The sequence below is a fragment of the Trichosurus vulpecula genome, chromosome 9 (genome assembly GCF_011100635.1).
Source record: "Trichosurus vulpecula isolate mTriVul1 chromosome 9, mTriVul1.pri, whole genome shotgun sequence".
Taxonomy (NCBI): Eukaryota; Metazoa; Chordata; class Mammalia; order Diprotodontia; family Phalangeridae; genus Trichosurus; species Trichosurus vulpecula.
The window spans coordinates 113,321,301-113,348,683 of NC_050581.1; the positions used below are offsets into that span (position 1 = coordinate 113,321,301).

Here is a 27,383-nt window from a genome sequence, read left to right on the forward strand (position 1 = left end):
GCCTCCTTCCAATTTTAAAACCCACGATTCTACAATAAGTGCTCTTGACCCCACTTTACAGAGTGGAAAAGTGAGGCTCACAGAGGTTGTGACTTGTGTATCTGTACACGGCTAATAAGTGACAAAGCCGGGATTTGAACACAGGTCTTCCGAACCCCTCTTTCACAGGATCACAGATTTAGGGACCTTAGAAATCACAGGCTCCTAAGGCCATAGCTCTAGAGTTGGAAGGGAGCTCAGAGGCTTGTTTTACTGATGAAGCAGCTGACACCTAACCTTCTCAGTCATCAGAGCTTGTGCCAGGGCTTTTAGGCTGGCAAAGCACTTTACATGTGTTATCTCATTTGATAATCTGGTCATGGAAGTCAGAAGTGGGAAATGAGGGATTTGAACTCCTGTCTCCCTGGGCCTCCTTGACCCCAAGTTCAGGACTCTATTGACCACAACAAGCTGCCTCTCACTGCGCCAATGGTGCTGGTCTCCATGTTTACTAGGAGCATCCTGACATTTCTATTATCATCTCACCAGAAAGGAATTCAAACAATCTTTATCGCCCTATTCAGAGACTTTGGAAGCATCTACCGACCACTGGTTCATTTTCCTTGTTTCTCACAGAGTTTAGGCTCAAATCTCCCTTTCCACCCCAACCCCTGCCTTCCTTCCATGACACCCACTTGTTTCTGAAGAGGGTTGAAGGAGGGGGAGAGAAGAGGAAATGGTACAGGCAGTACAGGCATCCTGTCCTGGCCTCAAGTTAGCCCTGGGGGTTGGTCTCTTCCCTCTTAACCCTTTTGTCTCCTTTCTGGGGTTCCTGGGTCACAGCCCCCTTTCCCTCTGCCTGTAGTCCCCACTCCTAGGAGGACCCAGCTTGTACACTCACCTTTCTACACATGTCCAGGCGGACACTGAGCTGGGCACGGTGGGACAAATATACAACAGCCACCAAGTCCTTGAGGTTTGGGCAGTCTGCGAGAGCAAAGGGAGGATAAATGACTCCTCGTGTGTTAGAGCACTGAGTCCCCCACTTCTTAAAGGAACAGACTGCTTTCATTACTCTTCTCTCGGTTTCCTTGGCCCTGTTCCTCCAGCCCTACCCACTAATTAGTGACATGGGTTTTCCCTCACATTCCTCCACTAAAACCTTTAAGATGATAAATTATATGATGGCAGAGGCACTGTCTCATCAGGGCCCATCACGGTGCACTAAAGTAACATTTGGTGAATGAATGAAATTCTAGGACTCCATTCTTAAATTCCATAGTTCACCAGTCTGTTCCACATGCCCAGACCTTTCCAGCTCCAGAAATTCCCCACATCTACCCTCCTCTCTTCCTGGTTGTCTCAGCCCAACTCCTACCTGCACTCAGGACCTGCTCAGAGAGGCCCCGGCAGAGGTGAGAGGAGATGGGCCCATCTGGCAGGCAGGCAATGAGGCCCTGGAGACCACAGTCCTTCAGCTTGAGCCGATGCTTACAACGCTCGGGCACTCGGTCGCTCTTCAAGAGCTTATTCAGGATCTGGCCAAAGACAAAATGAGAATGAGATGAGCCGAGGTGAGGAAGGGATAGCTTATGATGCCCACACTCCCTGTGAGGTCCTGCTTTCGAGGCACGGGAATTCAGAAGCAGAAAGAAGCCTGGCTTTGGAGTCAGGATCTCCCGGGGTCTAGAGTCAAACCTCCACTCTCCCACCTGTACAACCTTCAGCAAGATCTTTCCCTTTTTCAGGGCCTCTATAAAGTGGGCTAGACCATCTGGCTCTAAATTCTACGTCCCATGAGCTAACTCAGCTCCATAGGGTGATCCTCAATTTAAAAAAATCCAGTGTTCTTTCTACTGCTAAGTACTAAGTAGCACGTCTGAGACTTGAACCCAGATCCTGTGACTGATTCGAAATCCTCTGTTCTATCTGGGACAACCTGCAGCTCTCCATCAGCTTCTTGCCTATTTCCCCTGATCCACTCTCACTTGTTTTGTTGGAGGCAATTGGGGTGAAGTGGTCACACAGGGTCACACAGCTAGCAAGTATCTGAGGCTGGATTTGAACTCGTGTCCTCCTGACTTGAGGGCTGATTCTCTGTGCCGCTTAGCTGTCCCTCCCTTATTGCATCCCTTCTCACCACTCCTTACAGGCCAGTTTGAACCCAGACACACCAGCCCCCTTCCCACCCTGGCAGGACTGCCAGTGTCCCTCCCTAGCCCTTGTCTCAGCTGCTCATGGAAGCCCTGCTGTGGCTGAAGCTTCTTGCCCATGTACATCACAAAGTGTTGGAAGGGAACTTGGACACACTCCACCAGTCATAGGATCATAGACTTAGAGCTAGCAGGGACCCTCGAGGACATATGGTCCAATCCTCTTATTTTACAAGTGAGGAGCCCAAGACCCAGAGAGGTGACTTGTTCAGGGTCAAACAGTTAGTTAAGTGTGAAAGGGAGGATTTGAACCCAAGTCTTCTGGGCTCCAAGCCCAACACTCTATCCACAATGTTACACTGCTTAGAGAAGTAACTTACATACAGACACATGCACACACACACATCTATAGCTCGTGAGTTGGCAAAGGCTTTGTGGATGAAAGGGCAGGGGGGGACTTTGTGATTTAAAGTAAGATTCTCTGACCCCCCCAAACCAGTGTTTTCCTGGGGATACCACACTGAGTGGCAGGGTCCTCTTCTGCCTCCATCCCCCAAAAAGCCCCAGTCTCCCTGAGAAACTGACATGTGCTACAGGCATGCCCACAAAGCTCATGCCTGTATCCTCATTCAAGTCTCCAATGGGGATGTTGGTGTAGTTCCCTTGGTGGATGCTAGAATAAGAGGAGAAGGTGCCAACAGCTCACCTTGAAGACCTTGTCACGCAGCTGGTCAGAGAAGGACCTGTGTACCAACAGGGCAAACAGTACCTCCACGTTATTTGGCTCTAGCAGGAAGGTGCAGAGGTGCTCCTGGACCGGTGAGCTCCGTAGCAGGTTCAAAAGCATATCCAAAACCCCACACACCTAGGGTAAAGGTAGAGTCACTCAGATTCTACCCAGGATTCAGAACAGGCAGGCATCCCCTCCATTCTTCCCATTCCCCACACAGCCTGTTTTCCATCCTGTTCACTGTGCCAGCTTTCAGGCTGCTCCCCACGCTCTTGCTGGACTCATATCCATCCTTTAAGGTTCATTTCAAATGGCACCTCTTACAGAAAGCCTTCCTCGACATCCCTCTTTTCTCCCCGGGATCTCTCACAGTGTGCTGTTTGCACTTCTCTTGGAATAAAGAATCTGGGATTTTGTCACTGTGGGTCTCCCCCCTGACCCAAGCAGATTCCAACCACTCCACATCTTAGTGGGTTTAAATTTCTATCCCCAGGCAGCCAAGCCCCTGCACTAAGACCCGTCCTCAGACTGCACGTACAGCACACCCCCAGGACTATGTTGGAAGCCTTTCTTTCTTAATGCAAAGCTTGGCAGAGCCTTTGAGAGACCAGGGTCACATCTGAGTGACAAACAGGCTCTTCTCCTCACCCAGGCCAAGCCCTCTACTTGTATCCTGGATCCTATCCCCTCTCTGCTCCTCTGACAGTTTGTCCTGTTTGTGATACCCTCTTCTTCCTCATTTTCATTCGCCTTATCTACTGACTCCTTTCCCTGCTACTTACAAACATTTCCTGGGCTCTCTGACCCTTAAAAAAGGCCTCATTTGACCCTGTCAATCCCCGAAGCTATTATTCTATATCTCTGTATCAGCCAAACTCCTAGGAAAAGTGGTCTATGATCATTTCTTCCCATCCCATTCACTTCTCAGTCTCTTGCCATTAAACTTCTGATCCTTCTGCTGCTCTTTCCAAGGTCGCCAATGAAAAGGTCAAATCCGATGATCTTTCAGTCCTCATCCTCCTTGACCTCTCTCTGACTTTCAACATAGCCAGCCACTTTCTATTCCTAGATAGCCTCTGCTCCCCCACCCCCATTATTAGCTCTCTCCTAGACATCTTCCTCCCTGTCTGACCGCTCCTTCTCAGTCTCCTTCGCTGGATCATCATCATCTATGCCTTGACCTCTAGCTCTTGGGAGTCCCCCAAGATTCTCTCCAGGCCTTCTTCTTTCTCTACTCCCTCTATTTTGGTGAGTTCATCAGCTGCCATGGGTTCAATTATCATCTCTATGAAGACCCCCAAACCTATATAACCAGCCCCAAACTCTCGCTTGAATTCCAGTACTGAATCACCAACTATCTGCTGGCTATCTCTGCCCGGGTGTCCTATAGCATCTCAAACTTAATACATCCCAAACTGAACTTACTGCCTTCTGCCCTAAATTCCCCATTTCTACTGGAAATATGTTCTACTGAACATATTTCTAGTCACCTAGATTCCTCAAATCAGAATCTTCCTTGTCTCTCCTGCATTCCCCATATTCAATCAGTTGACAAATCTTGTTTATTCATCTCCCATGACATTTTTCCCATATAAAGTACAAATTCCTCAGTTTAACATTTAAAACCCTTTACAATCTATATGGAATGCCCCTTCCTCTTCTTTTCAGCCTCTCCAAAGTCCACAGAATCAAGGCTCAGCTCAGGTACCACCTTTTACAGGAAGCCTCTCCTGATCTCCCCCACTCCCACCAACTGCTAATGTCTCCTTCTCCATACTATCTTGTTTGCATGCTGTGTCCTCTAAAAAAATTATAAGTTCCTAAGGCAGAATTTTTTTTTTGTTTTTCTCTTTCTTTGAATTCCCAGAACCTTGTATGGTGCCTTGTACAGAGTAGATGTTTAATAAAGGTTTGTTATGTTGAACTGAGGAAGCATTGGAGGAGGATATCAGTACGTGAATCAATGAATACCATGTATTATGGTCATCTGTACTTGTGCCTTTTACCCCTACTAAACTTGTGAGCTCATGAGACATCGTCATATGCAAATTTTGCGCGTTCCCTAATACCTAGCACAGAGTTCTGCAGACAGTAGGCTGTTTAGCAAATGCTTTCTGCTCCCTGATCTCTGCACCCTGCCTGGGTCCTGAGGGCTGCTCCTGAACCACGCCTCCTGCTTGGCTTCCTCCAGGTCAATGCACCTTTCTAGGAGCCACCCGGATGCACTGCCCCTGCAGGCTGCTCCCAGCCCGCCTCGCCTTTGTACCTGGCCTTCATCACTGGACCCAGCCAGATAGTTGAGCACTGCATGCATCTCCTCCGGGGAGAAGCTTCGGGCCAGGAACTCCTTGACCAGACTGAACAGAGAGGTCTGCACTGTTCTTAAGTCATCCTCAGCAAGGGGACGCTCCCTCTGTGGGCTGGAACACAGGGAAAGGAAAAGCAGAAGTGAGGGATGAACAAACAAAGGCAGAGACACAGGATAGGGAGGAAAGGAGAGACAGACAGAGACAGAAAAGGAGGAGGATGAGAAGGAGAAGAACACTCCCACTGTCACTCTGTCCCAGTGGCCACCGGCTCACCTGTAGTGGGCACGCACTGAGTCAAGGATGTACTGGACTCCGTATTTCTTTCGAACCTTCTGTCTGTGCTCCTTGATGGTGCTGGACAGGTACTGAATGTGACCTGGCCCCAGGGGCAGAGAGAATTGTTTATTTCCTGCACATACTTCCTATCTCCCAATCAAATCAGGGCAAGAACTATTTATCCTCCTCAGACTGGAAACTCCTTGAGGGCAGGGCTGACATATTTTCTCCCTTGGCTCTATCAGGCCAGTAGTTCCTCAAGAGCAGAGTCACGCCTCATTTTCTCTTCCTAGCTCTCTCTGCTAGCATCTAGGCCAGGGAAGGTGAATGCCCATTATGGGATGGGGATTGGAGACACTATTGCAAAAGGGGAGCCCTGATCCTCAATCTCCCCTTGGGTGTCTTCCACTCTCCCACACTCCCAAAGCCCTGCCCCTGCCTGTCCCAGGAGAGCAAAGCTTCCTGCCTCCATGCCCTCGGGGGAGAGAGGGGAGGTAAGAGGGGACAAGCCTCACCCAGCCGGACGGCAAAGTCACTCTGGCTCCATAGATGGAAGCTGAAAAGCAGGTGCTGGTAGAGCAGGTGCAGGAGAGGCCCATTGCCCTCAGACGCTACCTGCTCCATGAGCATCTGGGCAGCCATCAGGACATTCATATCCATGCAGTGGCTGGGGACCTGGGGAAAGGAAGCCCAAAAAGGTTAAGTTGAATTTCCCAAGGTCACACAGGTCTTAAGTATCAGAGAGGTAGGATTTGAGCCCAGGTCCTCTGATTCCAAAGCCAATGCTCGTTCCACTGGACCACACTGCCTCTCCTTAGAAATCTAGTATATTGGAGCAGGCAGGAACCTCACCTGGAACATGTAGTACAGGAGTTCTTAACCTGGGATCTATGACCTTTAAAAAAATTATTTTGATAAATATATTTCAAAATAATTGGGTTTCCTTTGTAATTCTATACATTTATTTTATGCATTTAAAAATATTATTCTAAGAATGAGTCCCTGCACTTTCAGACTGCCAGAGGAATCCAAGACACAAAAAAAGGTTAAAAGTCCCTGTTCTAGGCCAACCATCTCATTTTATAGTTGAGCAAACAGAAGCTCAGAGAGTGTAACTGGTCCAAGGTCATTGCGGCAGAGTGAGAATTTAAGCCCAGGTTCCCTGACTCTGAGGCAATTACTCTTTGCACAGCACCTCACTAAGCCCCAGTCACCTGCAACCCCAGCTCACCATCTCCCACTACCTGCGAGACCTTGGGCAAGTCAGTTACCTGATCTTTCTTGGCCTCAGTTTGTCAACTGTAAAATAAGATGCGGATAGTGATAATAACCCCTTCTATTTGCAGGGTACTCTCATTTACAAAGTATTTTCATAATGACTAGATCCTTGCAAAAACTCTCGGATATAGATAGATCAGGTATTACTACCTTGTTTGACAGATGAGAAAACTGAGGCTCAGAAATGAGAAATAGCCGTCATCATGGTGCAGTATATTCACTACACCCAAATTGGAATTTAGGGAATGAGTTGCCAAGTCCCAGCTCAGAGCACATAGACCAGCTGAGCTATGAAGTTTAGGACAAGCCCATCCTTTACCCTTGCCCAACGTTCCCCTCTGGAGATAGCCCAGATCTCGGTCTCTATAGGTCCTCACCTTCTGCAGTAATGCCCCAATGATGGCTGGCCCATGGCATTGCATCAAGCTCTCCTGATTCACCACATGTCCTCGGAGAAAATTCTTCACCATGAGGAGGAAGGCAGCTACACCATTCCGTTCCACTCGGCCCTCTTGGGTGGAGGGGAGGCGAAGAGGAAGGGGAGGTCAGAGGGAGGGAAGGCAGAGAGGACAGCGGATGGGGCTGGTGCTGGGATCTGGGGGAGGGGAAGAGTCACATAGGGATGGAGGAGGAGAACCTATCACTGGGGGGGTCCCACCATGGACCTCAGGAGGTCCCAACTGGGGTTGGGGGTGGGGGCCTGAGAACAGAAAAGCTGCTGAGCTTTGTCAGCCTGCATCATCTAATCTAAACATCTTCACTGGGGAAACTGAAGCTCAGAAAAGTTAAGTGATTTGCCCAAGGTCACAAAACTAATAAGGAGTGTTTTTTTCACTGATCTGGCTCTAGAAGAGATCTTATAGATCATCTAGTCTAGGGGTTCTTAACCTGGGGTCTGTGAATTTGTTTCTAAAATCTAACTGATTGGTTCCCTTTATAACCCTAAACATATTTTTTAAAGATTCTACCGTATTTTGTTTTAAAAAAAATATTCTGAGAGGGGGTTCACAGGCTTTCCCAGAACATCAAGGGAGTTCAAGACACAAAAAAAGGTTAAGAGCCCCTCATTTAATCCAACTCCTTCATTTTACATTTGTGGCCTAGAGAAGGACGGAGGGTAACCTGCTGAAGGTCCCATAAGGAGCATGAATCGGGATTCAAACTCAGGTCCTTTGACTCCAAATAACTCCATCACACTCCCTCGATTGTAATCATACACGCAGGGGATTTGGAGTTGCAAGAGGTTCTGGTATAGAGGAGGAGGCTGAAGCAGGGGGTGGTGGGAAAGGGTCCAAAAAGCCCCCCAAGACAGAAAAGCGTTCTCCAGAGAAGCCAGACCCAGGTACAGGAGAGCAAGGAGCCCTCCACGGAAGGGCCCAGGCTCTTCAGAAGACAGAAGAGGCTTACCTGAGGACTTGCCCAGGGGGATAAGCAGACCCTGGGCATTGTGGGAGGAAGTCAGCTCGGGGCCCACTAGGTCATGGGTTTCAGCTTGTCCCTCAGCTTCCTGGGGCTGGGAACCCACCTGTTCTAGGAGGGGCAACAGAACTCCCATCCCTCCCACGCAGTTCACCACATCCTAGGGAATAATAGGGTGAGGGTCAGGAGGGTCACAACACCTCCCTTTGCACACCAGGAACCCACAGTCCCCAAGCTCCAGGGTCTGCCTGGGTTCTTCACCTCCCTCCCGTTCTTTCTCCTTACACTCTCCAAACATGACTCCATCTTTCCGGGGCCATTTATACAGTCCTAGCCCACAAAGGTCTCCCCCTGTCCAGACCTTCCCCCAACAGGCTTGGAGAGTCATCAAACAATGCCTCCTATACACACACTGAAGCCTCATCTCTCCAGTCTCTAGATCATAAGTTCCTTGGGACTATAGGAAGGAAGACCAGGAGGGAGCAGAATGAGGTTAAATGATCAGAATGAAACAGAACAGGCCAAAGTAAAATGGAACGTAATGGAAAAGATTACAGAATAAAGCAGATTTTTTTCAAAAACAGAACCATATTGAAGGAAGCCTATGACTGGTCTCTCACTGCTCTGACAGAGTAGCCATTACCACCTCCTTGCCCACAGCTCTGCCTGCTTTCTTTGGCATCTGAGGTATCCCAGCTGTCTTAGCCAGGAACCAGGAATCACTCCATAAGGCTGCTGTTGCCTCCCACTTTATCCTACCCACAGAACATTCCCGATGACTGCAATCATGCTCACGTACCTTCACATCCCAGTTCACCACTTTGTGGCCTGTTAAGCGCCCGTCTAGCCCATGAGTAGGAGACAGGTCCAGACAGATTTTATTCTTACATGCCTGAATGAAGAGAAAAGTAAGCCATTAGGGCCTGGGGGTCTCCAATCCCTACTAATCTTACCCAGTGGGAAGGAAGGGAAAAGGAAAGGTGGTCCCTGTGATCCTTATGGCCCTACTCCACTCCCTGGAATGTTTTTTCTCTCCCAGGCTGGGATACCTTTGAGGGTGGGGGGGGGAAGAACCTAGGGGTCCATTGAGAGGCTCTCCCTTGATAGAGAGGCTAGAAATCACCCTGGGGGCAGACAGGAAGTGGGAGGATTAAAAGGCAGGATGTGCAGCTGGGGAGCTCAGGATGCCTGACTCCTGTTTGGGCCAAAACCCCTACTATACAGAAATCATTCTTACATCCCATGCTAGCCCTCAAACTCCACCCTGGGTATAAGAATGAAGATAGGGACTCTAGAGTGGAACCCAATAGTGGGCAGAAATGGTGACGGGAGATTGGGTGAGGAATGAATGTAGAGGATGCAGAAAAAGGGTAGAGGATAGCAGATGTGGGAAGATTGTGGGAAATAGGGGATGAAAGATTGTGGGGGACACAAGAAAGAGGAATGAGGTCACACAGTGAGGGAGGAGGAGGAGGGTGCAGGTGATAGGTATATGGTAAAGGGTGGAGGAGATGGAAGACGGGGATGGATAGGGATAAAAAGTGAGAGATGATTGTAGAGAAGAGCAGATGGGGCGGAGGATGGAAAACGAGGGACAGCTGTGAGGAACGAGGCAGAGATGGGGGATGGTGACAGAGACAGACAAGAGGGTGAGGGGAGAGGCTGAGGGTAAAATACAAGGACAGAAGCAGCGGAGAGAGGACAGAGATGGAGGACCGGGGTAGAGTGGGGGCACAGGGTGAGGCAGAGCTGGAACCTGAGGTGTGTAGTGGAGAAGCATCTTGTTGCTGAGATCCTGCATTTCCCCCTCTGGTTTGAAGGGAGACGTCTCATTGGGCCCTGGAGAAGGGGGAAAAAAGCATCAGGCCCTCACCCCATCCTCCATCTTCCCCACAAGAAGAAGAGAATGGGCTGGTCCCACTCCCCTGCCCCACTTCACACATCTGGGCTCCCCTCATTGGGAGGATGGACCTGTTCTATGGAGCCTCCCTGACCCCAGGACCTGTCCCATCCTTCAGTCTCACTCTACCCAGAGCCAGCTGTGCCATGAAATGGAGCTGGCCCAGGGACAGGGTGCGAGACAGAGAGGGGCACCACTGGGGGCCCTTTTTAATATGACTTCTTATGAGTGCACATAATTTTAGAAGCAGAATCCCTACTCTCCATGACCCGCAAGGATTAAAGTCACTTGTGTTATGTTAAAGCTCAAAGCCTCTGGCAGACTGCCTACAACCTCTGTGGGCATGTGTGAGTGTGTGTGCCCACATACGGGTAGTTTGTATACTGGGGTGCACAAATGCCTTGCCTCCCAGCTCTGTTAATGTCTCCCTGACTGCTCCAAACCTCAGTGGCCTCTCCCTGTAGCCCTGCCCAAGGACGATAACTGCCAAATTAGGATATGAATCTGAAATGTCTGACCACATCACTCCCTTCAAGAACCATCAATGGCTCCCTATTACCCATAGCATAAAGTACGTGCAGAGAAAGGTATACAACTCCCTTCACAGTCTGGCACCAAAGCCTTACTTCCCTCTGCTCCTTTTCATGCTCCTGCCAAAACAGACCATTAACTGCTCTCCAGTTCCATCATGCTTTCTACCATCTCCATGCACTGGCATAGGCCATCATCCCCCATGCCTGGAACATACCATGTCCTCATCCCTGACTGTAGAAATCCTGACAGCAGTGATAACAGCCGGAATTTATGTGGCACTTTAAAGTTTGCAAAATGCTTTACCCACATTATCTCAAAGTACTCTCTTAGTGACAACTGTATCAGCAGGGAGGGTGAGTATTCTCACCCTTCAGTGACTCTTAACTGGATTTATATAATAGATAGATAAAGCACTTATTAAGCACTTACTATATACTAGGCTGTACACTAAGCTGGAAAAGACTTTACAGATTACTGAGTCCAACCCTTTCATTTTACAGATGAGGAAATCCAGGCTAAGAAAGGAGGAACAACTTCCCTAAGGTCACACAGACAACAGGTAATAATCACAGTCCCCACTGCTGCAGGGCACCCCCTCCCCTGCCCCCAATGACTGTAGCGTGCTTGCCCTCTCTTCATCCTCCCGTGTAGAAATCCTGCTTTTCCTTAAAGTCCCAGCTCAAGGGTCATCTCCTCTCAGAAGCCTTCCCTGATCTCCCAAGGGAAAATCCTACTGCACTTTGTTGGGCTCTCCCCAAGACAGCTTTTAAAGCAATCTCGAACTATACTGATATAGGTACAAATGTGTATCCTCCCCTTGCTATGTTGTTAGTACCTGAAGGCAAGGGATGTCTTTTTAATCCCAGCGATCAAGAATGGGGCCCTGCACGTAGCAGGCACTTGGTAAATGTTGAACCAAATTAAGTTGGCAGCTGTCATTCATTGCCTTACTGTTTTTGAACTTTTCATGATACACACATCATGCCTCACTTCCCAACTAGACTATAAGCTCTCTGAGGGCAAGGGCTATGGTTCATTCACCTCTATAGCCTTGCCTTTGCCCGTCCTTCCACCTTCTATGATACTTAGCATATACACTATGCTGAATAAGTTTTTATCGAATGGCTGATATAAGAAACCATTTTCAATCAATCAGGAGCTAGACCTCTAGCCTCCAACTTGTCTTGTTGTGATCTAACTGGATAGCTTTGAGTCTGGGGAATAGTATGGAACAAAACCACCTCCTCCCACCTGCCCGAAAAGGGGGAGGCCCTTGGCGTTTAAAGATGGCTTGAAAAGGAGCCCTTATCATCAACCCTCTTTCCGTTTCACCAACCCTCCAGGGCATGAGAATTACATACCCAAGGTAAAAAGGGTTCTGATGTGTGCTGGCTGAAGGACTTCATGGAAGATGACAACAGAGCCCAGTTGGCCCTCCAGAGAGGTAGGGCTGCCCCACTCGGTGTCCTGGCTCCCAGCCAGAGTGGTACTCACTCCTCCCTCCCGTGAGGGCCCCGCCATGTTGGCATTGGGCCCCCAAGAAGACATGCTGGCAGGGAACGACTGAGATCGAGAGAGGGATGGGTGGGCAGAGAATGGCAGCTGTGGTGGGTAGGCTGGACCAGGGAAGATAGGTGGGCCTGTGGTGGTCGTTGTGGTTCGTTGGCCAGCCAAGCCAATGCAACAGGAAGAGAAGGACTAGGAAAGAAGCCAGACAAAAACAAGAAGAAAGAGAGAGGACATCAGAGATGGGTGAGGGCTAGGGTCTCTGTATAGACCCGACCCTACCTCACACTCATAGGATGATGGGCTTTAGAACTGAAAAGGATTTTAGTGACTATCTGGTCCAGGATTTTACAGGAGAGGAAACTGGGGTTCACAGAGCAGAAGTAACAGAACTGGAATTCGAGCTCATGTTCTCTGATTCCAAATTCAGTACATTTCCTACTATACCACACTGGCCAACAAAAAAAATAAAAGGGAAAAAAAGTGGGGAGAAAAAAACCTTTTTTCCCTTCAGATTTATTTCTGGTTTAAAAAATTTAGGAATACAGATTAAAAAATATATCCCTTATGCATACACACAAACACAGAAAAACATTTCCAGGCTTTTCAGTTCTGACTTCTATGATTCTTTGAGCTCTAAATATACCAAAATGGGTCATGTTATAAACAGTTATCCTTAACACATTTAATTCTTCTTATACTAACAGAATGACTTTAGATTTGAAAAGGAGGTTTTAGCATTACATGTATATTTTAAATTTCCCCACAAAACTTTTAATTTTCAAAATTTCTGTAAATCTACTTCTCAACTTTTGAGACTTGTGTCTTTTCTTACCTAAATTATATATCATCCCCCAATACCAACTCCACTGAGTCTCCTGGTGCTGAGTAGAGTCCTCTGTATACCGTAGGTGGTTAATTAATCTTTGCTGAGATGAATGAGTGGCTGGACCCAACCTCTGGGTCTCCCACCTTCTCTTTAGAGAAGGGCCTTGGTGAGGCTGGTAGTGACTATAATTCTCAGCAGGCCATGCCTCTAAGTCTGCTGGGACTGTTGGAGAATGCAAGCCAAGATGGAGAGTCTTAGGCCCTTCACTTTGACACATAAAGTGTAGAGGATGGGGAGGATGAAGCAGACTGATCTGTCTTCACCAGCTATCATGAGGCTCTTGGGGTTGTCCCTGCCTTTGGGGACAAGTCAGTAGAAGAGAAGCAGGGGGAGAGAACAATAAAATATTTGTGTGTCTATAACACACTAGGGCTTACTTATAAAGCATTTTCCTCACAATTGGAGGTATTATTATCACCATTTTAGATACAAGGAAACTAAGTCCCAGAGAAGGAAGTGACTTTTCCAAGGTCATATAGCTATTTAGTACCCAAGACAAAACTGGAACCCAGGTCTTCTGATGCCCAGGTTCATATTCTTTCTACTATACCAGTGGCCTTTGGGGGTCTCCATACCTTTTCAGGTGGTCTGTGAGGTCAAAACTATTTTGTTCTTTTTTTACTTATGATTTCATTGATTATTAATTTATTTTAGTTTTCAACATTCATTTCCACAAGATTTTGAGTTCCCAATTTTCTCCCCAGCTCTCCCCTCCCCCCAACCCAAAGATGGCATGCATTCTGATTACCCCTCCCACCAATCTGCTCCCCCTTCTCTTAGCCCCTTCCCTTTTATTTTCCTGTAGGGCAAAATAGATTTCTATACCCCATTGCCTGTATATCTTATTTCCCAGCTGCTTGTAAAAACAATTTTTAATATTCTTTTTAAAAACTTTTGAGTCCCACATTCTCTCCCTTCCTCCCTCCCCACCCACCCTCATTGAAAAGGCAAGCAATTCAATATAGGTTATACATGTGTAGTCATGCAAAGCACTTCCATAACAATCATGTTGTGAAAGACTAACTATATTCCCCTCCATCCTATACCACCTCCCATATATTTTCTTCTCTCCTTTGACCCTGTCCCTCCTCAAAAGTGTTTGTTTCTGATTACCCCCTCCCCCCATTTGCCCTCCCTTCTATCATCCCCCCCCCTTATCCCCTTCCCCCCTACTTTCCTGTAGGTTAAGATAGATTTCCTTACCCAATTGAGTATGCATCTTGTTCCCTCCTCAAAACTATTTTCATAATTTCTAATACAGTAAATGTCTATAGATATATAACCCACATAAACAAAAGCTCTTTTATCCTTTATACTTTTTGTACACAGGACAAAGTATAAAGGGATCCTGAAACCAAAAAGTTTAAGAACTTCTAAACTATATCATGCTGCCTCTGTCTATGAAGAAGGGCAGGGATCAGGAATTCTGCTGGGATATCCCCTGGCAATGGCTACAGTGTCTACGTAATGGAAGGTGGGTAGCAGCCTGTAGATCCAAGTGGGCCGGGGGTACTGGGGTCAGTATTAGGGGAAGCAAAGGGGACTGATGATATTTGAACCCCCCAGGGAACTCCTAACATACACCTACAACTAGAACCAGCCCATGGAAAACCAAGTTGAGGGGAGGGACACCCCTAGGACTTTGCTTTGGCTAGTATCTATGTGACACAGGGCATAGGGCTGGGCACAGGTGGCCATGTAGTGCTTGGGACTGAATCCAAGAGATCTGCAGTCTAGTCCTGGATCTGTCACTTTGCTGTGGACCAGTCCCAATCTCATGGGCCTGAGCTTCCTTCTGGGTAAAAACGAGTGGGTTATATGCCAAATTTATTATAGATTTATGTTTTGAATTTATTATATACTTAAAAAGAAAAGCTATATGTAATAGAGATTCATAATTTCATGTATGAATCTCTTTTTCTGTTTTATTATGTATATGGAAATGTTCATTTTATTTTGTGTTTGTTAAGTTCAGAATTTAAATTTTTTTAAAAAAAATTATAGAAGTGGGTTGGACTACAGCAGCAGTTCTCAAACATTTTGGTGTTAGGAACCTTTTACATTCTTAAAAATGACTGAGGACCCCAAGGAGCTTTTGTTGTGGCTTATGTCTATAAATATTTACCACAATAGAGGTTGAAATAAGTTGGTATTATTATGAAAATAGCATGACTGTCTGGTCTATGTAATGTCTGAAGACAGGCTGCTAGAGGAAAGATCTGCCCCTGCCTCTTCACACCTCCTCCCATAGCCTTCACTCTTTGGAAGCTCAAAGGGGCATTTGCTTTCATGATCCATTAGGAGAAGGGGCCAAGGAGTACATGGTCCAGTTCCCCCAACCCAATACTCACCTCATTGAGGGAAGGGCAGCGGAGCGGGGCTGTCTTCAGTAGCTGCCCGTCGGCATAGATGTACAGCAAGTTTTGGCTGAAGGGTCGGCGTCCAGGAACATGGATAATGGCAACACTGTGCTGAAAGCAGAACCTTTACATTAGATTCCTTGAGCTCTGTTTTTGGGAAGCAGGAGGTTTTCACGGCTGAGCCACAACTCCAGATTCTACCAAGTCCCCACCCTGTCACCTGTCCAGGGATGCCTTGGGTCCTGTTCCTGAGAACTTTGTCTCTCCTATCTGAAAAGGGAGGTGGATGTCCACAGGATCTTCCTCAGCAGACTAGAGTGTTCCAAGGTTGGGGAAGATATATGTTATCTTTTGATCATATTTCCCACAACACTTAGTACAGGGCTGGATATTTAGCAGGTACTGAAGTCCCCCTGGTAGAGGAAAGGTCACTAGCCCAGTAATCAAGAAACCTGGCTCCTAGTCCCGAATGACTTTGTCTCTTTTCTACTCTGTGACTTTATTACAAAATGGCAGGCTTGGGTTAAATGGCTGATGAATTTAGAGCTGGGAAGGGCCATGGAAATTATCTAGCTTCACACCTTCATCTAACAAAGAAGGAAATGGAGTCTCAGAAAGGTTAAGACAAACTATGTGGGCAGTAAATGCAATTCAACCCAATTCGAGAAATTGTTAAGCACCTACTATGCACCAGGGACGCAGAGACAAAACACGACATAGCCCTGCTCTCAGTGAGGTTACATTCTATTGGGAAAACACAGAGCCAGGACTTCAAGCCCAATGACCTTGTCTCTAATATCCCCTTCAGCGCTGACATCCTATGATTGATATATAACAGATCACTTCTACCTAGTACTTTAAAGTTTTTAAAATGTTTTTCTCACTACAGCCCCTCAAAGTTAGAGGGTCTTTGTTTTACAGAAGAATAAACAGAAATTCGGTCTTCACAAGGTGACTTGAGAAGGTCACACAGCTGGTGAGTGTCAGAATCTAAACCCAAATATACAAACTTTAAGATTGGGGCTCTTTCCACTCTCCCACATTATGATTCCCGATTTTCATTGAGTAGTTTATCAAGATTGCTTACAGAGACAGGTTGGGGAAAGTAGAGACAGGGCAGGAAGGAAAAGGCAGAGAGAAGGTGAGGCTGGGGGTAGAAGTGCCTAGGATATAAACTCCATCTTCTCCACCTCCCAGCACACCCCTGCTCACCCAAGCAGAGTCGTTGAAGGGGAACTCGGGCAGCGATACTGTCATGTATTCCTTCCTGGTGCACACAGCTACCACCAGCATTCCGGCAGGTGTGAAGAAGGCTTCAAAGCCTGTACCACTGGGTGTGAAAAAGCTGGGCCGGGTACAGCCCCCACCATGAGTTGTTGTCACCTTCCCTTCCCAGGCAGAGTAAGCAGGGGAGGTGGCCCCTGTGGACACCAGTGCCTCGGGGCATTGGTTCATCCAAGACAATGGTGCCAATGCCCTCCCACTCACCATCCACCAGCCCACATGCCACCCAGGCACATAATTATATCCCCCTATCCACCACCCCAAATCTAATTCAACAAACACTTATTATATGCCTCCTAAGTGTAGGGCACTGTGTTTAGCACTGGGGAAGCTAAAAAGATGAAAGAAGACATAGTTCCTGTCAAAGGATCATAGGATTTGGAGCTGCAAGGGACCATAGGGATCATTTAGTGCAACCCTCTTATTTTCCAGAGAGAGAAACTGAGGCCCAGAGGGCAGAAGGGATTTACTCAAAGTCAGTCCTGTAGTAAGTAGCAGTTGGGACTCAAATTCAGGTCCTATGACTTGATAGTGTTAGGAGAATGAGCTCTGGATTTGGAGGTAAAGAATGCGGGTTCTACCTGTTATTTCCTAGTTATGTGGCCTTGGGTAAGGCATTTCTCTGGGACTCTGTCTCCCCCTCTGTGGAGGGGATCATACTATATTGCCTCTGAAGTGTCTTTCAGCTCTAAATCTTGGGAAACATATTCAGTATGGCTCTAAATTCCCTTTGTCTGGCCCTGATCCTCTGAATCTGCCTAGACTATAAGTCCTGAAAGCACCTTCCCCGCTCTTCTCCTCCCCCTCCTCCTCCTCCTCCTCTTCCTCTTCATCCTCCTCCTCCTCCTCTCATGGGGCACAGATCACCACCAACCAGTCACATCCCACCAATTACCCCCTTACCTGTAGAGCTGCTTCCTCTTGAGCTGTGGGGGGCCAGCAGGGTGGAACATGGAGCATTGGAGGCTGGGGGTGGGTGGCTCCTGGTGAAGGCAGAGCCAGGCATGGAAGGAGAAGGCAGCCCCCGGCCACCGCTGGATAGAAGGCACCATAATGCCTGCCATGCTGGGTGTGAGGTCGAAGTAGTGTAGGGCCCGCTCCGGCCCCTTCTGACGAGCCATTCCCGACAGAGCCCGGATCACAGCAGCAGTGTAGGGATGGGCACCTTTGCCTGGCTCTGTCCAGAGCAGGCGGAAAAGGCACCTCAGTTCTGCTGGCCGCAAGGAGACGCCCCCCAGGGCTTGCAGGAGTTCCAGGAGGTGCTCTGCCGCCTGGCGTTTCAGAGCTGGCTCTGTCCCCAGAGCTTCCAACAGGTAGCTGACCAGGCCGGCTTTCACACACGTGGTACGGCTGAGAGGGCCCCCATCGCACAGGAGTCGGAGCCTCTCTGAAAGGTACACCTGGAGGTCACTAGAGGGCAGGACTGGAAGCCACTGGGCCAGAATCAACAGAGGCTGCTCATTCCGAATGGGGAGAGGTGGGCAGGCACTGTGGTCCCCCTCTACAGCCTGTCAGGGTAGAGGGAAAAACAAGTTAATCCCAGCACAGGAGAGTAGAAAAGACACCGTAGACTTGGAGTCCAAAGATCCAGACTCAAACCCTGTATCTGCCTCTTATTAGCTACATGGCAGCTCATTCCTCTGGGCATCATCTGTAGCATCCTCATCTGTAGGAAAAAGAGGCTGGACCCCATGGTCTATAAGGTCCTTTCCAGCATGGGCATTCACTGATTTTTACATTTTTGCCCCTGATCCTCATGCCAGTCTTGTGAAGCCAGTCTTGGGGATGGGAAGGGGAACTTAATTTGTTTGAATTTCAGTATGTTTTACCTGATTAATCCATAGAGCACATTATAAAAGAAAGGGAGGAGTGTCACTAGCCCTTTAAGAGAGTGTCACAATTCTCCCAGTATTCAGAGGGAGGTAGAAGGAATGAGAGTTGATTAGTCACAAAGTCAGGTTGGTCACAAAATTAGAGCTTGGGGACACTTAACATTGTAAGACAGGCAAAGAAGCTGAGCTGGGGAGGTAGAAGGCAGAGACGACAGTCATGAGGGAGGCATCAGCCCCTCTCTTCTGATGTTACTTGAACCTAGTACACAAATGGAGAGAGAGAAGCTTGGCTATTACTTGGAAGCCAGCGCTCAACACAGTGACTTGTAGAGCACTACAGAATCTGATAGTGTTAGAAGAAAAAGAGAGGAGACAGTAGAAAAATGGAGAAAGAAGACAGCTGAGAGGCTGTGGAGGTCACATGTCCTTGAGATTTTTGCCTAGCATGGGTGTGTGTCCCTTGAAGCATGAGGCTATTTGTAGGGGTGATGGGTGAGGAGGGGAGATGAGTCTTGTATGCCAGATCAAGCTGTTGAGCTGTCTGAGGTCTTAGACAGAGATAGCGATCAACTAATCAATCACCAATCATTTATCAGGTGCTATGCTAGGCACGGAGGACAGAGAGACAAAAGGAGTCCTAGTATGAAGTTCACCATCTAGCCAGGAGATGTGTGCATGTATTGATTTTAAAAATTATCATGTACTGATTTATTATATATGCACCAAACATACAATAAATCAATACAAGACAATTTTTCTTTTTTGGGCAGAGGGGAATGTGGGGAGGCGCTCGCAGCTAGGGGAAATAAGAAAAGCCTTCATTTAGAAGATGGTGCTGAGCCTTGAAGTGAGAAGGCATTCTAGGCATGAAGGGACAGTCTATCCAAAGGCAAAGAGATGAGAAATCATGCTTAATAATAATTTCTGTTGTTGTTCAGTCATTTCAGTCATGTCTGATTCTTCTTGACCTCATTTGGAATATACTGGAGTGGTTTGCCATTTCCTTCTCCAGTTCATTTTACAGATGAGGAAACTGAGGCAAACAGGGTTAAGTGACTTGCCTAGAGTCACACAGCTAGTAAGTGTCTGAGACCAGATTTAAACTTACATGTTCCAGTTTCCAGGCTTGGAGCTCTTGAGAAAACAGTAAAAAGACTAGTTTAGCTAGACTGGAGTGTGTATGAAGAGTAAGATGTAATAAGGCTATAATGAAAGGTTTGGGGGCAGGTTTTGAAGAGTCACCAAAATTTATTTAGTAGGGACCTGACACAGACTGGTGCTTAAAGAAAATCCCCATAGTAGCTGGACTAGAATGGGGAGAGACTTGAAGCAAGGAAACAAATTTAGAAGGTTATTACAATAGTCCAGACCAGAGGGTGGTTGGTGGCTGTGTGACCTGAAAGGAGAGAGAGAGAGAGAGATGAGAAACACTATGAACACAGAAATGCAAGATCTGGTAATTGATTGGATGGGGATGTGTTGAGTGAGAAAGAGGAGACAAGAATGGCACTGAAGGTCAGAAAAATGGATTACTGGCATCTTAACCAAGTGGTGACCTTAACCAAAACAGTTAAGTCAGATTTCTATCCTCTAAAAGCCTGATTCAAATACCACCTCATCCAGGAAAGCTTCTTGGATTCCCCCCGGATGGTAATGATGACACACCATAGATACCTTGTTCTGCATCCCTCTCTCTAATGCACTAATCTACTATTATATGTCATACTCATTTTTGTCTCTTGTCTCCCTACTAGATTATAAGCTTCACAAAGATAGGGATTGTATCTTATCTAACCTTTATGTCTCCTCCAGCACAGGACTCTGAACACAGAATGTTTTTTAAATGAACGAATAAGATCCCTTCTCCCTCTGATGTTGTCTAGTCTGAGTTGCTTTTCGGCTCTGATGGTCTATGAATCAGTCAAGCTATGATTAGCAGAGCTATGAATAGAAAGACTAGTGAAGAAGCCTATAGTAGTATCTCACCATGGAACCAAATTCCCTCAACAAAAGACCAAGTTAATTAGTCTGATGTTATTTGACAAGCAACACTTTCTTATTAATAGGATCATAGACTTATTATATAGACCTGAGATTTGAAAGGGACCTTGGAAGTTATCGAGTCCAACCTTCTCATTTTACAGATGAGGAAACTGAGGTCAATACAGGTGACTTCTGTAAGGGAGTACCAGAGTCAGGATTCCAAACCAAGTCTCTGGAGTCCCGGTCCAGTGCTTGTTTGATTAAACCATGAAACCATACTGAAAACAGAATCAGCCTCATTGAAATCCACATGAATCCTCCGTTCAGGCTGCTACCATTTTCCAGATGAAGAAACTAGAGCCCAGAGATGGTAATTAATTTGTTTATACCACAAAGTAAATTATATTATATTGCACTAGACTAGGATTCTCAGATTTCAAGTCTCAATCATGCCATTATGTATATATGTATATATGTAATATCTATCTATGTATGTATTGTATTATATATGCGTGTATACATGCAATATATACATATATAAAATATTAATGCAATTTTAACTTATTAAAAGCTTTTAGAAAACCCTGCTAAATAAATACTGATTGAATGAATTAATTAATGAAAGAAAAATGAATGAATGGATGGTTGAATGAAGAAACAGATACTCCTCACTATACCATGCAGTATCCAAGGTAGGGAAGACAGAGACACAGAGACATAAATCGCATACTTTCTGGATGCCAACCATTGCACGTGACCACTCCCACCTACCCATATCTTGTAAAAATTCTGCATGTGTGCCCTATCTGGGATACACATAAGAGTTCAGGGACTGGTAAAAATTGGACATGACAAGGGAGCTCAGAGTAACCTTAGAGACAGATTTGCAAATTTGACCAGTTGGTGTCTTGATATCCACTAAGACAAATGACAGCTAATAGAAATTTCATCATTCCCTCATCCCTTCCCCCACTCCCACTTTCTTACCATGTTGAGCAATTCCTGGAGGAGCCTTCTAGTGGGCGGACCCTGGCTCTTCAGAACCTCATACAAGTGGGAATAGCCAATTCTTTCCTTAAACACTTCCTGAAGGAACAATTTATACAATAATATTATAAAGAAAAACAACTTTGAAAGAACTCTTTCAAACTCTTTGAGAACTCTGATCAATGCAATGACCAACCATCTGGACAGAGAAGAGATGAACTTAACATGCATCATCATCGTACATATATTTTTGGACTTGGCCAACATGGGAATTTATTTTGCTTAACTATAAGTATTTGTTACAAGGGTTTTGTTTTTCTTTTTCTTTTTTTGTTTTTGTTTAATTGGGGGAGAGAAATGGGACAGAAAATAAATGCTTATTGCCTGAAAAAAATTCATTTAAAAAACTTTCTAAAAACACCTTCTATAGTGGAAAAGAGAATTTAGGGCCACACTGGTTGAATATTAATAATTACGATAAGCTCTCATTCCCATAGTGCTTTGAGGAATTTTACTCACAACCTGGTGAGGTAGAAGATGAGACTATTATGATCCCCATTTTAAAGACAAAGAAACTGAGGCCCTAAAGTGGGAAATGCCTTGACCAAGATCAGATACAGCTAGGAAGCGCAGGGACTAAGACACAAACTTATTTCCTGACTTTTCATCCACTGCTCTTTCTACTATTCCCTGTTGCTGCCTACAGCCCAGCCCAACCTCAGAAGCCCTGTTCTTCTATTAGGCTGGTCTTCCGCCCTTTCCCCCAAACTCCAGACTTATTCCTAATTCACACTTGATGCTTTCCATTGCCTAGAATGTGTATCTCTCTACTTTACGAAGTAACCAAAGTTTATCCTATTCTTCAAAGGCCCTGGTCACAGAATCATAGAATTTGATAGTTGATCTGGTCAACGCAATGACCATCCATAATTCCAAAGGGCTGATAATAAGGCATGCGACTCACCTCTTGACAGAGGAGTGATAGATTCTGGGTAAAGAATAAGATGATTTTCTTTTTAGATACGGCCAATGCAGGAATTTGTTTTGCTCAACTATTCATATTTTTTTTTTTTGCAAAGGTTTTGTCTCCTCCAACTCCCAACGGCAAAACAGTAAAGTGGGAGATTGAAAAGAGATTTTGTTAACCAAAATAATTTAATTTTTAAAAAAAGAGAATGAGAGTCAGAAGAAACCCCATATGGGGTTGAGATCTGCAGTTTAAGAAGCACTGAAGGGGTCGAGAGTGGAAAAAGTTTAAGAGGCCCTGATCTGGTTGAGCCCATACATGAAAGAATCCCCACTACAACATATGTGACAAGTATTTGTCCAGCATCTGAGACTTGAGGACCTCAAAAAAGGGGGAAACAACCAAATCTTGAGCAAGCCATTCCACTTTTGGCCAGCTTTAATTCTTAAGAAGACCCATGGTTTGTGATGACCTTTGAGACCTGTCCAACTCTTTTAACTTTGACTAACTACCTGGCCTTCTTGTCCATTACATGTTCTGACCTTTGCTATGTGAATGCATCCCATCTCTGGATTAATCACTGAGTCCTAGATCTTTAGCTCTGCTCATTTCCCTTTTAGAGTCTCTTGACACAGAGACATCTGAGTGAATAGGGAAGGGCTCAAAGACACAACTATTCTTTTGACAGAATCAACACTGCCTTCTATTCTCTGTGCCCAAGACTTCAGGTGGCTTACAACACAATCTGGCACACAAGACCCTCTATGTATATGCAAAATATAAACAGGTAACGAAAGCCATACAGGACCACCAGAAAGAACTCCTGTGTTGTATTTTTCTGACATCAAGGAAAAATCAAGAGGTCTCATCTATTTCTCTTCCTCCTGTCAACACAGTCATAGTATAAAGTTATATTTAGGAACACTAGTACAGCTTCAGACTAGGAAAAAGTTTGGTGATTTATGGATAATGATAGCAACTGCTCCCTTGTAAGCCCCAAAGCTAAGTTGCTCTGCCTACCTCACTGTGCTAACACTATTCTCATATCTTTTCCTATCCTATACTCTCAGTCCCTCCTTGTTGCTCTGGGCTCCACCTGTTCACCATGCAGCCATAGTCCACTACAGCCTCCCTACCCTTGCTCCTTGCCCAGCAGTTGCAGGAAGCACCCTAAGATGTCTCCCATGCCTTATCCTGTCCAATAGGGACCTACCTTGGCAGATGGAGAGTTGCTCATGATGGAAGTAAGTACCCTGACAGCATGAACAGCGATGGCATCAGTGTCTTTGTCCAGTACCTTCAAGGTAAGGAGAAGAAGTAAAACTGTAAAGGACTAAGAGTTCACATAGTTCTTTGCTCCCTCCTTATCCAGTCACTTGGTCACTTGGTCCCCAGGGTCTAGAGTCTTTGGGGGATTGGGAGGTTATGAAGTGGAAAGAGATGAGGGCTCCCCCTAAGGGATGACAAAGGAACTCCATTCTGAAAACTCTCCCAGGGAGAAAACACTAAGGTCCAATATCCTATCTCCTCATTCTGTCCAATCATCTCATATCATCAGCCAGTTCTAGGAAGGAGACATTCTTTTGCTCAATGCTGACTGAAAAGGTCTGGTATCCATGGGACGGGGCAGCCATGATGCCGAGAACCTTGATGCTGAAGCCCATGCCAGGAGCAATAATTGGACTGACACTGAGAGATAGGACCAGGTACTTGGGTAGTAATCTTGGAATTCTTGGTGCCACAGAGCATGCTCAGTGACCAATTCCCACCAGGATTCAGAACACATAGGCAATGAAGTACCAGGGGAACGTGAAGTGGTTGGGACTTGGTGGTTGGCTGAGTGGGAAAGTAAAGACTCATTCCCTAAGCCAGCCAGACCTTCGATTCCAGGAAGAGTTCTACCTCTCTCTACCTCCAAGACTTCTGTTTAGTCTCCATTTCTCTAGACTTCTGTCTTCTCCCTCCCCTACACCCTTCTCCCTCCCACCCAATGTGTGCTGATCATATCTACAATCAAGGAAGCATGTGAATAGATTCCTCCACCGATTCTAAGCAAGCAGGGGAATGGGGAGGTGGGGGGGGGGGGGTAGAGAAATGGAGAATGGATACTGAATTTGGCAAGGAGTGGGGAGCTCTCATTATCATGACCTTCAACCCAATCTTGAGAAACTTCTTGGATGCTGCCTTGCTATGGGAAAAGAGCCCGACTAAGAGTTCAATGCTACTACCTCATTTAAAAAGGAGGTCACCTATTCCCTCCTTCTGGTTAACTCTCCTCTGAGAATAATGATGTCTTAGAATCCAAAAGGATCCAGACTACCCAGACTCATAGGAATTTGGAGATGAAAAACCCTCAAAACCAATCCCCTCACTTTACAGAGAAGGGAACTGAGTCTCGGATAGGGGAAATGACTTGTCCAACATCAAACTGTTAAGTGGCAAAGCTGGATTTGAATCCAGTTTGTGGCCACTGATGAGCTCCTGTATAAAGATTCCTATCTTTCAGACAAAAGCATTTTTCTCCGGAACACCAGGAGAAGTGGCTTCAGCAGTGGGGCCAAGCAGATTAATCATATTTGTACTATTTGGCCCCAGAGCAAAAAACTAGGAGCAAGGTGGGGCAGGAGTTACAGAGAGGCAGATTTTGGCTCAATATGAAGAAAAAAATGCTAAGGATTCAAGGAGTCACAGAGGGAAATGGGCAGTCTCATGAAAAAATGAGCTCCCTCTCACCAGAGGAGATTTATTGGGCATGCTGTAAAGGCAAGTCTTGCTTAGAAATTAGACTGGATGCTCTTGGAGGTCCCTTCTAGCTCTGAAACACTACAGTTCTATGATCCACCAACCTGAGAAGCTTTTGACCCCATGAGCCAGTTCCTGTGAATGTGTGACACGGCGTTGGAGTTAGAATACAATTGGAGTTGGGGACGCAAAGGAGGGTTAACAGGGAAAGGATCAGGCAGAGAGAGGACTAGGGGAATCTGGAAGGAAAACCAGCTTCATTCACCACCATGCATGGCCAGGACACACCACCAGCCACCACCAGACCCACACTGGGGATGCCAGCACTGATAATCCCCCACCCCAGAGGCCGTGAGAAAATCTTGTGTTGGAAGAGATTAAGGGCCTTCCCTTGGGTTTTAATGTTGACCTACCACCCTCAACTTGGAGCCATTTTGTCCTGTCCTTTCCTGCTAACAATCTAATCTGAAGTACCCTCAACCCCAGTAGGGTCTTGGGGAGGCCAAGTGAACTTGGCACCCAGTCTGGTAGCCACAGGACCTCACTTGTCCTCAAAGGAAGGCAACAGTTCAGTCCCCATTCCACTACACCATGCTTGTGCTCTCCACACATATGTTATCCATGAGTGGAAGGGATTAGATCATCCAAAGCAAGGACTAATCAAAAATCTGCTATTCTATCAGGTATGGGGACATGATGGGATATTTCTGCATGTGTTTTCAACAGATTGGCCCCCCTTATTCTCACTGACATGCTGAGTTTTTTCTCCACTGAAGTCCTCATCCATTGCATGGGGGGCTATGCCATCATAGGCCAAGCCCTGGTAAGCCCCACCAAGCTGGAGGGGCTCCAAGTATGATCAACAAAGGACTGTGAAGGACCAGCCACAAAGAGTTCAAAGAGGTGGCTCAGGACCCCACTGGCTACCAAGGGACTGGTTTTGCTTTTGTTTTTATTTTAAAGCCACTACAACTCCTAAAACTTCTAAGTTGTGCAGGGGCTTGGATCTGTGCCAGCTAAAGGGAGAGGATCACTCCCAGTTTACCAGGGATCCAGAAAGCATGTATGATGAGCTTGTGGTGCTGGAGCACCATGAGCAGACAATGGGAGAAAACATCCTGGCAGTGCCAAAGGTGCCCCATGAGGCTGAGGAACAAGGGCAGGATTACAGTGACACGGAGGACAAAGAACTCTTCTGTTTCAAGGGGTCTGTGACTTTATATAGGCAGTGATTTCATTCCACTGATCTAGAATGCACATCCTCCTCTCAGTAGCCTTCTTAGATAGAACAGGTCGACAGTGACTTCCTGTGGTATCTGGCATAAAACACAGCTCCTCGCTTAGGGTCTAAAGCCTCCACAATCTGGCTTTCACCTATTTCTATCTCTATCTCTTGTTTTTCCACCTGTATTCTCCTCAGACCCTGAGAACAGACTGGTGAGGGATTCGAACTTAACCCTCACACTGTACTCCTGGCAAAGAGGGTAGAGAACTGCGACCAACATGTAGCCTTCTCTGCTTGGCTAGCGTGGAGTGGGGAACACAGGCTTTGGGGGTGGGGGAATGGTGCTGGCATCTCCGGTTGGCCCCGAAGCTACCCCAGGAAGCCCAAACCAGCACATCAAGCGGTACCTTCTGAATATCGAGCTCGGTCAGTAACTGAGTGGCGAGATCGTTGCCCCCCTCTGGGGCCACCGGGCTTCTAGCCCGCAGGTAGAGCTAGCGGAAGGAGCAACAGGCCAATATGAAAAGAGGAGGAGAAAGAGAAGCAGGGGAGGGGATGGGGAGAAGGAGGTAAGGCAGAAAAAGGAGAGAGACAGAAAATGGGTTATGGCAGAAAACCCGGCTGTCGATCTTTTGTCTCTCAGCAAATTTTCCTAGAATATGTCAGCTGGATCTCTCCTTTGCCCTATTTGAAATCTACCATGCATTATACTTATCTGTGTGTGTGTGTGTGTGTGTGTGTGTGTGTGTGTGTGTGTGTTGTTGTTGTTGTTGTTGTTGTATTCCTCCCAAGAAAATGCAAACATCTTGAGGGCAGGGACTGTGTTACATTTCATCTTTATATCTCTGGTACTGAGCTTAGTACCTTATACATAGTATGTACTTAATTAATGTTTGTTGGAAAAAAGACCAAACAATTAAAATTGAATATTGTGGAATTATAATGACCAAGCTTAGCCCCCAAGAAGGGCTATGAGAAGGCACCTTACCCTGCTTCTCTACAAAGGGGGAAGGCTAAGGGTGGGGAGAGC

The 27,383-nt window shown here is 46.4% G+C and overlaps 1 protein-coding gene across 3 annotated transcripts in view; it reads right to left on the bottom strand.

Annotated features, from left to right (window-relative positions):
• The window catches only part of NBEAL2 (neurobeachin like 2), a 157,632-nt gene that overhangs the window by 36,087 nt on the left and 94,162 nt on the right, over nt 1–27,383 (bottom strand). For 2 of the 3 annotated variants that reach the window (XM_036738106.1, XM_036738105.1), the window contains exons 10-26: nt 26,761–26,847; nt 23,600–23,683; nt 21,420–21,518; nt 17,521–18,125; nt 16,546–16,678; nt 15,325–15,444; nt 11,940–12,276; nt 9,901–9,983; nt 8,944–9,036; nt 8,133–8,304; nt 7,103–7,236; nt 5,963–6,122; nt 5,445–5,547; nt 5,129–5,282; nt 2,839–2,997; nt 1,358–1,517; nt 881–966 (exon numbers count right to left, since the gene is read on the bottom strand). In XM_036738106.1, the coding sequence (XP_036594001.1) occupies nt 881–966; nt 1,358–1,517; nt 2,839–2,997; nt 5,129–5,282; nt 5,445–5,547; nt 5,963–6,122; nt 7,103–7,236; nt 8,133–8,304; nt 8,944–9,036; nt 9,901–9,983; nt 11,940–12,276; nt 15,325–15,444; nt 16,546–16,678; nt 17,521–18,125; nt 21,420–21,518; nt 23,600–23,683; nt 26,761–26,847 (2,769 nt within the window). The remainder of the gene's footprint in view (nt 1–880; nt 967–1,357; nt 1,518–2,838; nt 2,998–5,128; nt 5,283–5,444; nt 5,548–5,962; nt 6,123–7,102; nt 7,237–8,132; nt 8,305–8,943; nt 9,037–9,900; nt 9,984–11,939; nt 12,277–15,324; nt 15,445–16,545; nt 16,679–17,520; nt 18,126–21,419; nt 21,519–23,599; nt 23,684–26,760; nt 26,848–27,383) is intronic. The other variant, XM_036738107.1, reaches the window with a different exon arrangement.